We start from the raw sequence: 14,872 nt of genomic DNA, 5'->3' as shown, positions 1-14,872 counted from the left end.
TATGTACTGTCGGAAGTGGACAACGACCCAAAGAGATTGTGCATTTGTCGTGCACTAGTTACGTATGTAATACTACACTAGACATCGTATAGTACAGTATAGAAGCATTTAAAATACATGTCAATAATGGGATGCTAGCTAGAGACAAGTATCCGTCCGTAATGATGAGTCTCATGTAGCAGGCCAGTCACCGATCACTATGTAGCATTTACGTACGTACACACCCCATGCGGCCATGTCGATCCAACGCAATGCATCAAGGTGTCTCGTACCAAACTTGTGATGCAGACCCTGCAACCACACTAGTAGTACTAACACCAGTGTGGATGGCATGACAAAATTCATGCTTGGGCAAGTCACTAACACGAAGCATATATACATTAGTTTAATTTTCCTAATAAAAAACAACCATATATATTATAAATCAGTGCCTCAAACAAAGAATCAAGAAGCATAGTACAAATATATGTGACTAATTACTAGTATACCCATGTATCAACAGAAATGTCTTGCCTCATATTGCATCGGTTTTTGTTTCTGAAGAACGAGAAGAAGAAGCAGCAGCAGCGGCAAGCATACTCCATCTTCCTTGTGTACTCTGCACGGAGAGAGAAAAACATGATCGATGTTACAAAACTAACCCCAGTCCCAGGAGATCGAAGGAGAGGAGGCAGGATTTCTAAAAGTTGCTGAGATGCGTGCATGCACATGCAGGTTGCTATCAAGACTCAGAAAAAATGTTCCATGCATGTTTCACCGCTAGCTACGCGCTAGCTAGAAAAATAATTAAGCTGCCGACAATGTTTCACCGCGCGCTAAGCTACCTACCGATGCTCTCTCCATGAAACCGCTGCAAATTATAGCTAACTGGAGGAGTAGTAGTAAGTCGTACTCCTTCAGAAACTTGCAGATTCCCAAGTCAGACAATGGAGCTAAGCCATCGTCCGGCCATCACGTGGCTGGGTAACCTTTTTCTTACTCGATCCTAACCTTGGGCTTCTGTTGGACCGTGGAACATGCAAGCAGACATTTGCTTTCCCCAACACGACGACTTGTTCCCGTTCCCCCATGTAAACAGAAAACCCACACAACTGGATAGAGGCTGCTTTCCAAAATAAAAGAAATAGAATTGCCCCAAGGTTGTGTCTATGTCTGTCTATCAGAATGGACCTGGACCATTGGTTCATGTTAGGTTTCGTGCTCTGGGATCAGACTTCTTCAGAGTTACAGTTAACTGGGCTTAACCGACACTGAACTGTCACATGTCAACTGCCTGATCGAAGTCCCAAAGTAACTCACATGCTTAATTTACTCCTCGATCAGTCCTCACTAGTCACTATACCAACCTTCTGAAATTTTTTCACTAGAGATTATATACCCCATTCGATGAGATACAGTGTTGCGTTGCTATGAAAACACAGTTAACTGAACAGATGTCAGGATTATCCTGTTGTATGCTGGTTATTAGCAACAGCTTTCCAAGAAGAGAAATGTGCCAATGAGGCAATGAATGAAATCATCTCAAAAGAAAAGAAAGCACTTCATAAGCATCAGTTAACATGACCTTAATGCAACTATGTAGTCACACTTCAGATTGAGCAGTAGTCAACTAATGAAAATTTGATAGAGCAATATGCAGTTAAAGATTGTGATGGTAGATACTGTGAAAACCTGATACCAGTTACTGAACTTCCACTTTTAAGTGAGAAGTGACAATCTTTTCACTATTGTTTTTCATTTAAGGAATCCAATGCTCTTCAGTAAGCAAAATACTTTAGTCTTGTATAGTTGTATGGAGAACAGGTGTTCAGTTGTGCATGGCGTGGTAAGACAACTGATAAAACAGGAGTTCCCCACATCACATGCATGATACCAAAGAAAACGAGGCTGAATCTCGTGCACATGCTACCCATGAAAACCCCACACTTCTGTTCTATCAAATCAGACGTATGCCATGACATAGTTATCTTACAGAGAAAGTTCAAAGTGATCTGATAAGGAGCAACATACACATACAGAGTTATGGATGTATTTAATGAAGGAAAACAACTAATGATGGGAGAAAATATCCTCAGCTATCAACGAGGTAGCCAATAACTGAGATAAAACCAAATCTGTGTTGATGTTACGTCCTGCAGATGCTCAATAGGTACCAGGCTCTAGACTGAGAAGTTCGAAGCTATGTCAGGGAACCAGGAGTAAAACTGAAGCATCAAACTCACCTCTTGTATCGAAAAAAGGCTCGTAGGAAAGACATGCCACTCTTCTTGTCTTGGTCTTGGGGAAGATGTCAGACATCAACTTAGACCTCTTCTAAGTTCCTCTTGCGGCTATGAAGTAGTTTCTGTGCGTTCCTTGTTCTGATCCCCAGCCTAAACATCACACTCCCTGGTAACTTTGGTTTTGTTGGGTGCAAATCACACTTCTCATTGACGCCTGAAGCTTTCCTTTTCATGTATTCAGCTGATTGTGTCTGAACTGTAATAGTACAAGGAACAGTACTGGAATTTCAGAGGCTAACTGAAATAATACAACTCAAAGTATGAAAGATCTAGTATAACATTCGGTGTTGACTAATATTGTACTATTCTCAAGGAATTATATGTTAATCCAACAGTATCATAAAACAACATCCTCGCAGATAAATTCAGGCCTAACTTGGCATTTCAATTTTTCTCAAACTAAAGCAGGGTCAGTTTCTCAACATGTAATTTACCAGTTTCCACTGTTTGTAGTATTACAAAACTCACCAGAATGCTGCGCAGATAATAACTTGGCCAAGTTTTGGAGTCCTCTTATATCGTCAATCTTGTCCTTCTTCAGAATGGAATTAGTAGAGTCCAAGTATCCCAAGCGGCTGGGATGAATGTGCACAAGTGCATTTGCAGAAGCCTAAAGATACATAAAGTAGTGAAAAATATAGCAGACGAGACTAACACTACGATCAGGGTTCATAGAGAGTAAGTTCAAGCAGCGAATTGCACTTTTCAGCAAAGTTAACCACAGACAGCTGGATTGACATGCTAACCGTGACATAGTCTCAGAAGGTACTGATGAGACAGTATCTTGTATTAGCTGATAAAGGTAACAGACTAAACAATTCGGGCCAGTGTCGTTCTCTGGAATGACCTATATTAGTCTGCGTTCGGTTGTGAAACAACACTACCAGTATAAATAGCATACAGTCATCAAACACCCGTCATCACTTCATTCAATGTATGTGCTATGAGGAATGCCTTTTCCATTTGAATAAGTTGGTTGGTTTCACTTTACCGCCAAAACTTTGTCCTAAGTTGTAACATGGAAGCAACGCTGCTTGGAGTTACCATCTCCTGGAGAGTTATCTCAGCCATTATTTCTGCCAGAATTAAGCCATCGCCTTTTTTTTCATATGAAAATTACTATCATATCACTAACATGTGTGGTTTTATTCAGACAGACAGACAGACTACATGGGAAGTGAAGGGGCACTACAACTGAATCGGGTCACAGATTACCTTGGAAGCAATGGCGTAGAACCCATTGTCGAGAGAGTCCTTTGCAAAAGTAGACCATTCTTCATGGGACACACGCAGATGAATGTCGTGGGAGTATTTGGCCTCTCGCAGAACCAGCGCTTCGTATCTCATAGCAAGGCAGCTCTAGCAGTGTACAACAGCAGAATTATCCAAGCATCAGACAACAGCAAGCAGAAGACCTCGTTTACTGCTGATCCCAAGAAAATAAAACGATATAAAACGCATCGGATAGCAAGCAGAGGTTTCCTGTGAACACTGAAACTCTGCCTCCCTGAACACACGCTGCAGGACGCTTACTGTTCTGTACTGAACTGAACTGAAGCACTGAAACTGCACCCCCAAATCAAACCCTAGAGCGAGAGCAATTAACGCACGAGCGACCGACCCTCCTCACCTCGACGTCGCCGGCGAGGGCGAAGGCGCGCGCGAAGAAGTCAGCGACCGCGAGCCTCGCCCCGTCCCCTTCCTCGACGGCGGCGGCGAACGCCTCGGCCGCGCGTTCCCTGAGAAGGCGCCGGGCCTCCGAGCGCGTGGCGAGCAGCGCGGCCACGTCCCCGCCGGCGGAGAGCGCCGCCTCCAGCACCCGGAGCTCCTCCTCCCCGAACCTGCGTGCGCGGGGGTCGTGGTAACTTGGGAACGGGAGGTCGGGTCGTACGTAGAAGATCGCTGGCGCGGTGAATGCGGGGGAGAGGCGGCGGAGCGTGATATCGTGCGTACCTGCGGCGGGAGAGGCGGGAGGCGAAGAGGGAGAGCGCGTCGGAGATGGCGCCGCTTCCGTCCCGCTTGCCGGCGATGGCCTCCTCCTGCTCCGCTGCCATTTCGCTGTCTCCCGGTGGTGGTTTGCTTTGATTTCAAATTTAGGCCGGGTATTTGTGTTTTAGTTGCTTCAATTTGGAGGCCAGGCGGCCCATACGAACGAGCCCACTGGGCTGGAAGGAATAGCTTCAGGTTTCAGCCCGTTTAAATCCTCAGTCTTTTTCTTTTTGCGAAGATTTACATCCTCAGTCGAACGAGAAGGGTTCAAATTGCTTCCCCAAATGCCAATTGACTAAGAAAAAAGAAAGAAAGTCAATGGACTCCATCGAACAATTAGCACCAGGAATAGAGTAGTAGCTCACGGTTAATTAGCTAGATTTTCCTTGTGCACTGGCAATCCTTGTAGTGGTTGGATTGATAATAAAAACCGGCCTCCTCTCCTAGGCCATAGCTTGTTGCCGAGCTTGTTTGGCGGACGATGTAACGGTGTTATGGTCTTAATTTTTCATTTAATATAAAGCTAGCAACGACAAACTTTTGTGAAGAAAAGAAAAGGATGATTCCATGTGAACTTTTGTGAAGAAAAGAAAAGGAAGATCATGATTAAGCGCAGCCTGTGTGACGTGGGCAGTCCACGCAGAGCCAAAACTTGAGAGAGGGCTGCTATTGCTAGCCGGCGGCGACCAAGAAGAAATCATAAGCATACTAAAAAAAAACATTCATTTAGTTTTTTAAAAAATCCGTTTGCGTGGACGTATGCTAGCTCCGGCCTCTGCTGCTAGCTAGGTGGTTTCGTCGATCGATTGCAGCTCATAGCAAAAGCAAAAGCGCTTATTATTAGCATCTCTCGTAACCAAAAACAAAAGCCTTAATTAGCATTTCGTCCCATTAGAGACAGGCCCATCGATAAGCAATAATGCCTCTGACGTGAGCATGACGGCCGATGGTCTCCAGCCGCCAATGGGACCCATGGATTACTTCTTTTTTTCTGGGACGATCGATTAGACAAGAATTGTTTCTCTGTCAAGAGACAGAGACATGACTCGATCAATGTCACGAGTATAAATAGCTAGAAATGAGAGGGGAGATAGGAGAAGAGGCCGGAAGCGGGACAGGAAGCAGGGAGAGGTGGAGAAGGCCCAAGGGAGGAGGAGGAGGAAGAAGCATCCTCCCTTGTCCTCTCCCTCGCCGGCAGCAAATTCACCCAATGGAGGGCGGCGTGCGGCGGAGGAGCAACGGGAACAAGGACGGGGAGTGGCGGCGGTGGGCGGCGCTGGTGGCGACGGTCTGGGTGCAGGCGCTGACGGGGACCAACCTCGACTTCTCCGCCTACTCCTCCGCGCTCAAGTCCTCCATGGCCGTCTCCCAGCAGTCGCTCTCCTACCTCGCCACCGCATCCGACCTCGGCAAGGCCTTCGGATGGTCCTCCGGCCTGGCCCTCCTCCACCTGCCGCTTCCCCTCGTGCTCCTCCTCTCCGCCGCCATGGGGCTCGCCTCCTACGCGCTCCAGTACTGCCTCCTCCTGCCTTCTTCCTCCTCGCCGCTCGCCCCCGACGCCGTCCCTTACCCCGCCGTACGTCTTCTTCCTCTTCTTCTTCCCCGACTCCGGTCGCATTTCTTGCATCATCTCACTAATCTATACGTAGCTTCCGGTAATTATAATCTAGCTCTAGCAAGTCTATATGTATTATGCATAGTATGGTTAATTAATTTATCAAGGACTTGCATTGCATTTGACTTACTGATTAGATTGAGTAAATATATAGGAGCATATACTCCGTACTTTTTTCCCGTATATATGTTTGTATGTCGTCGTCGTTACACGTAGCCATCAACTGGGATTAATTGGAGAATCGATGGAGATATGGCAGGCCGGTACTCCGGTACTGAAGCTAATAAGCAATGGACATGTCGAGATCGATGGAGACAGTAGATGGATACATCAGTACCGGGTACGAAAGGTAATTAAGCTAGGCATCATCGGCAGCCACACGAAAGTAACCAGCAAGATTTTGGGGATGAAACTTGGCCTCAGGTTTATTCTGAGGAGCTGGCTGCTTTAACCCCATCCATTATTGGATCTTTTCCTTATCTTTCCCGAATGGCTGTAGCGTCCAAGGTTCATCGTGTGGCTACCTACCTTAGCTAGCTTAGCCGTTGCTTGCTTGCTTGCTTGGTCACCATGCATAAATTCACAACTGAAATTGGACCAAATCTTCTTCCCCTCCCCAGAAAGATGCACGGCGTCTGCTGATGCCACCCATGCCGCTGCTGCTGCCTCCACTTGTTCTTGCAACTCAGTACTTCATTCCCTGGCTTCTATCTTGACCAACCTAACTGCCGACCTACTGGCTAGCTAGATGGATAGATAGCACACACCCTGCATTGACTGGCAGGTGAGAGCCACCTGCCATTCTCCTGCATCCATTCTGAATTTGAGCCTGAGAGGTGCATGCTTAATCACTGACTGATTGTTCATGCCTTCTCAGTAACCAAATCACTGGATAACTAACCGATTGATCAGCATGCTTAATTAATCTGCCACCACACCCGCACTAAGCAGCAGATCGCAGCAGGTAACAAAGGCGCCAGAATTATCAATTCGACTAGCAACACAAGAAAAAGATACATCGATCAATAGCCAAGAAAGGAAAAAAGAAGGCCTCGTCAGCCAGAACCCCATACCTGAAAATCACACCACACACGGACGCACGCCTGCAGCACTAATAAGCAGATCGAGATCTGCAGGCAAAAAGGAACCAACTAGCAGCAATACAAAGATTATACACTATATGCGGAGTATTTATTTATAGAAAAGGAAAAGGGGCACGAGCACACAACATCAGCAAAAGATTTGATGCCACAAAGATCTCATCAAACACGCCTGCTGCATTGCATTTGCACTGCATCCTCAGTCCTCCTCACCAACAGATGCCCCGGTATCTTTCTCTGGCCCCTTCAGCAAACACGGCACGGAAAAGATGATAACATGCGAGATCCAGAACAATAAGCATAAAAAAGAGTTACACACAAGATGGATTTCTGTTACTTGCAACCATTTATAACGTTTACCCGCACCGATTCTGCCAGCTTAATTCATACACTCAGATGTGCACTTCCACAAACACACACAATTAGGACAGTACGGGTGCACCACACATGCCCTGATTGCATATCGCATAGCATTCCTGAAAGACTATAACCAGGGCCTTGCATGGGTAGCTTACATTCAATTTATTTATTAGGTTGATCAGTGGTAGATAACTTCCCTGGGCAGGCCACTGTTTCTGTACAGTATAATTGAACATATCGAAACCAAGACTTATGAACTGATGTGAAATTGTGAGTCTGTGAAGTGACTTTAATCAAATGATTCGCAGGTGTTCCTGGTCTGCCTGTTAGCAGGGTGCAGCATCTGCTGGTTCAATACGGTCTGCTTCGTCATCTGCATACGCAACTTCTCTGCAAGCAACCGCCCCCTGGCACTGTCCCTCTCCATAAGCTTCAACGGACTCAGCGCTGCCTTCTATACCCTCTTTGCCAATGCCATCTCCCCGGACTCCCCGTCTGTCTACCTCCTCCTAAATGCCATCCTACCCCTCGTAGTATCCATTGTCGCGCTCCCAGCAATCCTCCTCTGCCACCCACATGATCACGGCAACGTCCACAGCACGCCCAGTCATGACAGGCGTGTCTTCCTCGGATTCTACATAATTGCATTCACCACCGGCATATATCTAGTGATCTTCGGCTCTGTCACCACAACCAGCTCCGCTGCACAGGTCGTCCTCACGGGCGCCATGGCACTCCTCGCTCTTCCGCTCATCATCCCTGCCGCCTCCACTTGCACTAGTCATATGGGCACTCATGGTCCTGACCCTGCATTACCCTTCAGCCATGACGACCCGCAGAAGCCGCTCCTGCTAAAAAACGATCAACAGAGGGAGACCAATGGCAGCACGGAACAGAAATCAGTGGAATGGCAGCTCGAGGGCTGTGGCTGTGGGATGATACTCGAGAAGGGCCGCATGTTGGTTCTTGGTGAGGAGCATAGTGCAAGGAAGCTCATTCGGTGTGTCGATTTCTGGCTCTACTACACAGCCTACTTTTGTGGTGCCACTGTCGGGCTGGTGTACAGCAACAACTTGGGGCAGATTGCGCAGTCATTGCACCGGGAATCGCAAATCACCATGCTTCTCGCCGTCTACTCCTCATGCTCCTTCTTCGGCCGCCTTCTCTCGGCACTCCCTGACTTCCTCCACAGGTTTCTCCGTCTTACTATGTATGTATCTTAACCCTCACCAATTAGCCTCCTAGCTAACTATACTATATGTGCAATTTGCTTGCAGGGCGGTGTCATTTGCTCGGACAGGGTGGGTTGCAGCTGCGTTGGTGCCCATGCCAGTGGCTTTCTTCCTAATGTGGAGATTTCATGATCAAAACACTCTGGTAGCAGGAACGGCACTAATTGGCCTAAGTTCAGGGTTCATCTTCGCTGCGGCAGTGTCAGTGACATCCGAGCTCTTTGGACCAAATAGCATTGGCGTGAACCACAACATCCTCATCACTAACATCCCTCTTGGCTCACTCCTCTACGGCCAGATTGCCGCCTTGGTATATGATGCAAATGGCTTGAGGAGTACAGCACTGGACAATCGCACTGGCAAGGTCGAAAGCATGATAGTGTGCATGGGTGCGAAGTGCTACTCCAACACATTCTTTGTGTGGGGTTGCATCACATTGCTGGGGTTGGCATCAAGCATGGCCCTATTCTTGAGAACGAGACGGGCTTACGCTAGTGCTTCTGGTCAGCCTAGTTGTAAGCACCATAACCAAGTTTTGAGTTGAGAAAGGAACTCCTTGATCAGTTCCTCACTGCTCTAAAATCATGGCTAGCTTGTAAAGTTTTGGTTCAGTTCTAGGTGGACTGGGTTAGAAGCAATACATGTAATTAATACCATCACGGGGGCAGCAAATTATCAGCATGGCAGCCCTATGTAAAAGGCAGAATCTTGTTCCATCTACAGGGCGCTAATGTTAACTTGGAGGCCCAAAAAGGTTACATTAACTTACTTCTGATTGTTTGTTTCTGATCCCCATATGAACTCAGTCAATTTCTCCATGTTCACTAAGTATGACGGAATTCCGAAATCTGATCTGCCTAAAATGTGAGCTAAATTTGGAAATGAAAAGGTACCCTCTTTCAGTTTTTTACCAACATGACATAGCAAACAAATCAAATCTTTATAAAGATATACAAAAACAAAACTATACTTTGAATGAATGGGGCCCCAGATATCTAATCACAAAAATCCATACTTCAGTAGGACGAACACATGGAAGACCAGTCACAAATAACGAAAGAAATAGACAGGTTTGACCTCTTCATGCGTATAATTTCGTTGTTATATTTCCATAACAGAGCAGGTAGCGAGTGACGTCCAATATGCACACACATATGTCGAAACACAAAAACAATCAAAGCAAAAAGGACACTTATTTCGGATATGGGCATACTCTTTCAGAACATTGCTGAAAGCTAGCATCCACAACAATTTCAGGGAGATACGCTAAAATGTTTCAATAACTGCAAAAAAATTCCACATTCACATATAACCTCATTCGAGGAACTACGATACAACTGAAAGATGGGGGTTGCAATTACTTGACAGTGGAAGGATGAGTCTATCAGTGCCTATCTTTTCTCTTGTTCGTCACGCTTGTGCCATGGATTCAAGGCTTCTCTCATAGCTTGGGCCTCTGGACTGCTTTCCCAGGCTCTTTTCTCCGACTCCAGTACCGTTACCTTTTCATCTGCAATATATACCAAAACATAAAGAATCAGCATATTGTTACACAGCAAAGGAACCAAGAAAACGTGGCAAAATGAGTGGCCCGGCGCAATCTAAATTTCATGCAGACATAACAACAGTACAAGTTTGTACTGTTACCGACCAAAGATATGCTGACCAATCTGGTTTATCACTTTATCTACTTAAAAGAGGGAACCTTGGCATCCTTGGCAAATGGCAAATAGTCTCTAGAGACTAGAGTTCCCAATGAATTACCGTAATGACTGCTGACCAGTTCGTTAATGCTAGAGAGCTAGGTGTAAAATTTTGGATGAGACTTGACATGTTCAGAGATGAAATTTGTCTAACAGTACACGGTACACCTACCCTAAAAATTATACAACCAGCTAGATGGTGAAAGGAGAAGGGAGGGACGCACAGAAGCCCGTGTGGATCATGAAGAGCTCCATGGAGGCGCCTATGGCCGCACCGCCGGCGGCGATCTTCAGGTACCATCCCGCGAACCTCATACCACCGCCCTGCTGCATCCACAAATCCCAATCAACGACGCGTCAAATGAACGAGAGTCGAGAGGAGAGGGAGGGATTGTGGCCATACCTGTAAGACTACCTGTAAGGAGTCAGAAGCAGCGGTCGCCGGAGCGAGGGGAGGCGTCGGCGGCGGCGGCGGAGGAGGAGGTGGATCGTGGCGCGAGCTGTCCGACCGGCCGAGGAGGGCGAAGAGGATGGAGTGGGTTGTTCTTGTTCCGGCCCAAGCGGCCAAGCCCCCAGAAAGAAAGGCCCAACAAAAAGAGGATCTTTCTCCCAGTGAACCGCTCCGCACGTGCAACTGCTTCCACACACGCTCTCGGCCTCATGGCGGCGACCACGCCGGCTCCGACGAGGGCCGCTGCCGCCGCTGCGCTCACCCTGTCCTCGTCTCCGAAGCTCAGCCATGTCTCCACCGTGCCTTCCCGCCGCCTCCGTACTGCTACTACTCGTCGGTGGCGCACTCCGCGGTGCCGCGGGAAGCCGGCAGTGGAGGGCGTGGTCGACGACGGGGAGGACGCTTACCGGGAGTCGGAGGATGAGAGGAAGGAGGAGGAGGCTGCGGTTTCGGGGCGTGGAGAGCTGGGGTGGCTCAGGCTCGACGGGGTTGGGATGGATATCCTGAGCATCGCCGCGCCCGCTGTGCTCGCGCTTGCCGCCGACCCCATCGCCGCGCTCGTCGACACCGCCTTCGTCGGCCATCTAGGTAATATTAGTGTATTTCTTGCCATCTTGCACACTCTCTCGATGACCCTGGAGCCTGGACTATGACACTAGTGGTATATTGCAGTATCATAACCCAAAAAACTAATGATTTCTTGCTACATATTTCAAGCCTGTGATATGCATGTGTGAAGAAAGCTATGGTTCTCAGTTTGACGATTATGAATGGTGTATATCATCACATGCCATAATTTCAGTTCAAACTTTTGCACAAGAGCATTCACAATTGTTTTTAATTTTCATTTTGAACTGGAAATTTTGTTTGATAACTTGATAGTTTTTTTTACTCTTATCATCAGGCTCAAACGAGCTTGCTGCGGTTGGTGTATCAATTTCGGTCTTCAATTTGGTGTCGAAGTTGTTTAATGTTCCACTGCTTAATGTGACCACATCCTTTGTTGCTGAGCAGCAGGCAGTGGATGATGATTACAGCGGAACAGGAGAAAGTAAGCTAATGAAGATCTTAAAGATTTGTTAAAATGAATCCAATTATATGTGTTACTCTAATTTGTGTTTAGTTCTCACTTAAAAGATGAATTTCGAAGATCTTCAGATAAGTTAGCTGGACAAAGGAAGTTTCTTCCGGCGGTTACAACATCTTTGGCTCTTGCTGCTGGCGTCGGGTTGATGGAAACTGCGGCTCTGGTTTTTGGATCTGGGACACTGATGGACATCATCGGTGTACCCATGGTAATTTATAGCCCTGCTCTGCTTAAACTTTTCTCTACTCTTTTGCACTCAGTTGGTTATTTGCTTAGCTTGTTACGCTCAAATGAATAACCTTTAAGGTTCTTGAGCAAATGGGCCAAGTTAGGATATTATTGAATAAATTATACTACCTGGAAAACAATTTACAGTAAAATCATAATTTGGTAGTTATTTATGTTTTCTCATGTTTCAAAGTAACCGTACTTGAAGATTTATTGCTTTATATTTTGAACTAAACAGAGTAAGTAGCTACTGTAGCCACAGACTCCACGGATTTATTGCTTTATATTTTTCTTATACTACATTGTCCATCTGTTAGCAACTTAGCATAACTCTTAAATCTAAGCTGTTTTTTGTTACCTAAACAGGACTCCCCAGTGCGAATACCAGCAGAGCAATTTCTTACTTTTAGGGCATATGGTGCTCCACCTATCGTAGTAGCACTTGCAGCACAAGGTGCATTTCGTGGGTTGATGGATACAAAGACACCTCTGTATGCTGTTGGTGAGATTTTGCAAGCGATTGTGGCTAAATTGTATAAAATAGATCATGTAATTTCTTGCTTTTTGTCATATTGAGTATCTGTAAGAAGCAAGTTCCATGAACACCTGGCCTGCATGTACTTCTCCTTTTGACTTGGATGTTATGTGTGCAGGTGTCGGTAGCCTAGTAAATGCAATACTTGATGCCATATTTGTTTTTCCGCTTGGTCTAGGAGTAAGAGGTGCTGCCTTGGCAACTGTGACCTCTGAGTATGTTAAAGCCATCATGAGAACTAATGTACTTTCCTCATTGGTGTCTCTTAGTTCCTCCTTTTCATCATCTGCATCCATGGGCTCTAATTGTCTGGAGAAATATTTGCCTGTCAGGTACATGATAGCTTGTATCCTTCTCTGGAAGTTGAATGGTAAAGTAGTTATCTTCTCAGGAAACATCAATGGTGCTGGAGTATTCCGCTACCTGAAATCAGGTTGGTGAATATTTCCGTTGTTCATTTCCATTTTCCAAATGTTATCATTTGTGTGTGTGTGTGTGTGTGTGTGTGGAGCATCTGGTATCCACTTTAACTTGAACTGTTCTTCAGGTGGACTGCTGATTGGTAGGACCATAGCAGTACTCCTCACCATGACACTGTCGACATCCCTCGTTGCAAGGGAAGGGCCTATTCCGACGGCTGGCCATCAGTTATGCTTGCAAGTATGGTTGACAATCTCTCTACTCAATGACGCACTAGCTCTTGCTGGACAGGTCTGTACCTTTATACGTTGTTGCATTTGATATCCCTCCCGTTGCCTTCTTCTGTCCCTGTAAGGTTTCCATAAACTAATGCAGGCTCTACTTGCAACTGAATATACGAAAAAGAATTACAAGCAGGTCCGCACGGTTCTCTACAGAGTTCTGCAGGTTAAAATACATTTTATTGAGGAAAAAAGGTTCACTAACGATATTTAAGTTCTCTTCTCCCTTGCCTCCAGTATAAGATGTTTGTTCGTGTCTTTTGTTGTGCAGATTGGGGGCGTGACTGGTATGGCACTGGCTGTGATACTATTTTTTGGTTTCGGGTCTTTCTCCTCGCTACTCACAGATGATCAAGCAGTTCTGGACATTGCCAAATCCGGAGTCTGGGTAATGAGAAATCCAGAATTATTGAAAGAAATAAACACATATTGTGACGACTATACTCACTGTGTCCAAATATGAATCCTTGCAGTTCGTCGCCATTTCTCAGCCAATAAACGCTGTTGCTTTTGTGGTCGATGGGCTCTACTACGGTGTATCTGACTTCGCGTATGCTGCATACTCCATGGTCTGGATCTCTGTTTCCACTCTATTCCCGTCTTGCTGCCATTACTAGATGTACTTCAGTGTTAGCACACTAACAAGCTTTCGGCATCTGCATTATTCAGTTCTTTGCAGGAGCTGTCTCGTCGGCGTTCCTGCTTGTCGCTGCTCCGGAGTTCGGTCTCGGTGGCGTCTGGGCCGGCCTCGTCCTTTTTATGAGTCTTAGAGCAGTCGCTGGGTTGTGGAGGTAGTATTAGACCGCAGAGGTTTCGAATGTCCTTCTCATGGAACTTGGAGCAAAATGAACCCTGAAGGTTAATTCAAGTAATTTTCTGCTGGTGCAGGTTAGGGAGCAAAGGTGGACCCTGGAACTTGATCTTGTCAGAGACCGAGTTACGTGACAACTGACAAGAGGTGATCTACCCTAGACAATTTGATGAGAAGATGGACAGATAGAGAGAGGGATGAAGAAAAAACATCTCTTGATTTCCTTGTACAGTTAAAAGAGGGCAATTACATGTAGAGATCTAGTGGAAGTTGCAAGCTTTATTTACTGCTAAGGCTTGTCGTTGTATGTATAACCAAGGCAGAGAAAAACGGTGAACCCTGTCAAAAATAGTCACCGTGTAGTGCAGATGATGTGCAGCAGTAGAAGAATTCTCTTATTATTTGGTTGTACGGAGTAGCAGTTTTTGCTGCAAAGTGCTATAAATTAGTTTCCTAGAGGCCAACATGTACATCATGGAATATTTCAATTCATACTGTAGAACTGGTGCCCGTTAATCTGTTGCTGATTTACCGAGTATGTTCGTTTTCCTGAAGGTTTCCTAAAGGTTTTTCATTCCAAGAGGTCCATGGTTCATATCTGAAGCAATGCACTAATCCTGACCGTCAGTTTTTTCTTCTTCTTTTGTTCTGGAAATGCTTTATATCCGAAGTATTGAGCAAAACAAAATATTCTCATCCCGCATACACACACCCTGTAGAGACAGCCACTAAGGTGGGGGTGTGCTCTCTACGGAGCAAACCCGCGAACACGAGCTCC

At 46.1% G+C, this 14,872-nt stretch overlaps 2 protein-coding genes and 1 long non-coding RNA gene across 5 annotated transcripts; 1 reads left to right on the top strand and 2 right to left on the bottom strand.

Annotated features, from left to right (window-relative positions):
* Positions 1-360: 360 nt before the first annotated feature.
* On the bottom strand, positions 361-4,391 carry LOC100821856. Of its 2 annotated transcripts, XR_732783.2 has the most exons (6): positions 4,236-4,391; positions 3,913-4,123; positions 3,498-3,641; positions 2,751-2,892; positions 2,223-2,478; positions 361-598 (listed from the first exon to the last, which is right to left on the bottom strand). XR_732783.2 is itself a non-coding variant. In XM_010240519.3 (5 exons), exons 1-5 carry the CDS (start codon positions 4,334-4,336, stop codon positions 2,303-2,305), a joined length of 774 nt encoding a protein of 257 aa, XP_010238821.1. In that variant the 5' UTR covers positions 4,337-4,391; the 3' UTR covers positions 1,904-2,302. The 2 variants fall into 2 exon arrangements, 1 of the variants encoding a protein (XP_010238821.1); XM_010240519.3 differs by lacking the exon at positions 361-598 and having other exon boundaries at positions 1,904-2,478.
* Positions 4,392-5,357: 966 nt separating this feature from the next.
* Positions 5,358-14,632, top strand: LOC100835787 (protein DETOXIFICATION 44, chloroplastic). 2 transcript variants are annotated; one of them, XM_010240518.3, is made up of 16 exons: positions 5,358-5,847; positions 7,655-8,538; positions 8,624-9,110; positions 10,474-10,575; positions 11,098-11,320; positions 11,637-11,783; positions 11,870-12,027; positions 12,414-12,549; positions 12,701-12,797; positions 12,915-13,015; positions 13,130-13,293; positions 13,378-13,449; positions 13,555-13,671; positions 13,757-13,852; positions 13,953-14,074; positions 14,172-14,632. In XM_010240518.3, exons 1-16 carry the CDS (start codon positions 5,482-5,484, stop codon positions 14,233-14,235), a joined length of 3,336 nt encoding a protein of 1,111 aa, XP_010238820.1. In that variant the 5' UTR covers positions 5,358-5,481; the 3' UTR covers positions 14,236-14,632. The 2 variants fall into 2 exon arrangements, with proteins under 2 accessions (XP_010238820.1, XP_010238819.1); XM_010240517.3 differs by lacking the exons at positions 5,358-5,847; positions 7,655-8,538; positions 8,624-9,110; positions 10,474-10,575 and having other exon boundaries at positions 10,871-11,320; positions 11,891-12,027.
* Positions 9,663-10,596, bottom strand: LOC112272428. Its single transcript, XR_002966191.1, has 2 exons — positions 10,454-10,596; positions 9,663-10,088 (listed from the first exon to the last, which is right to left on the bottom strand). It is a non-coding gene; the product is annotated as an uncharacterized LOC112272428 (long non-coding RNA).
* Positions 14,633-14,872: the final 240 nt, after the last annotated feature.

Source organism: Brachypodium distachyon, chromosome 4 (assembly GCF_000005505.3).
Source record: "Brachypodium distachyon strain Bd21 chromosome 4, Brachypodium_distachyon_v3.0, whole genome shotgun sequence".
In the NCBI taxonomy this organism is placed as follows: Eukaryota; Viridiplantae; Streptophyta; class Magnoliopsida; order Poales; family Poaceae; genus Brachypodium; species Brachypodium distachyon.
The sequence above is the reverse complement of the archived record's forward strand: the minus strand, read 5'-3'. Positions and strand labels throughout refer to the sequence as shown.

Excerpts from the sequence above, each read along its gene's own strand:
- LOC100821856 (XM_010240519.3), bottom strand. The coding sequence starts at position 4,336 with ATGGCAGCGGAGCAGGAGGAGGCCATCGCCGGCAAGCGGGACGGAAGC. Across the intron at positions 4,124-4,235 it reads TCCCGCCTCTCCCGCCGCAG|GTTCGGGGAGGAGGAGCTCC; the intron begins GTACGCACGATA and ends CCGCGCACGCAG. Across the intron at positions 2,893-3,497 it reads TCTACGCCATTGCTTCCAAG|GCTTCTGCAAATGCACTTGT; the intron begins GTAATCTGTGAC and ends ATGTATCTTTAG.
- LOC100835787 (XM_010240518.3), top strand. The coding sequence starts at position 5,482 with ATGGAGGGCGGCGTGCGGCGGAGGAGCAACGGGAACAAGGACGGGGAG. Across the intron at positions 8,539-8,623 it reads CTCCCTGACTTCCTCCACAG|GGCGGTGTCATTTGCTCGGA; the intron begins GTTTCTCCGTCT and ends ATTTGCTTGCAG. Across the intron at positions 11,784-11,869 it reads TTACAGCGGAACAGGAGAAA|ATGAATTTCGAAGATCTTCA; the intron begins GTAAGCTAATGA and ends CTCACTTAAAAG.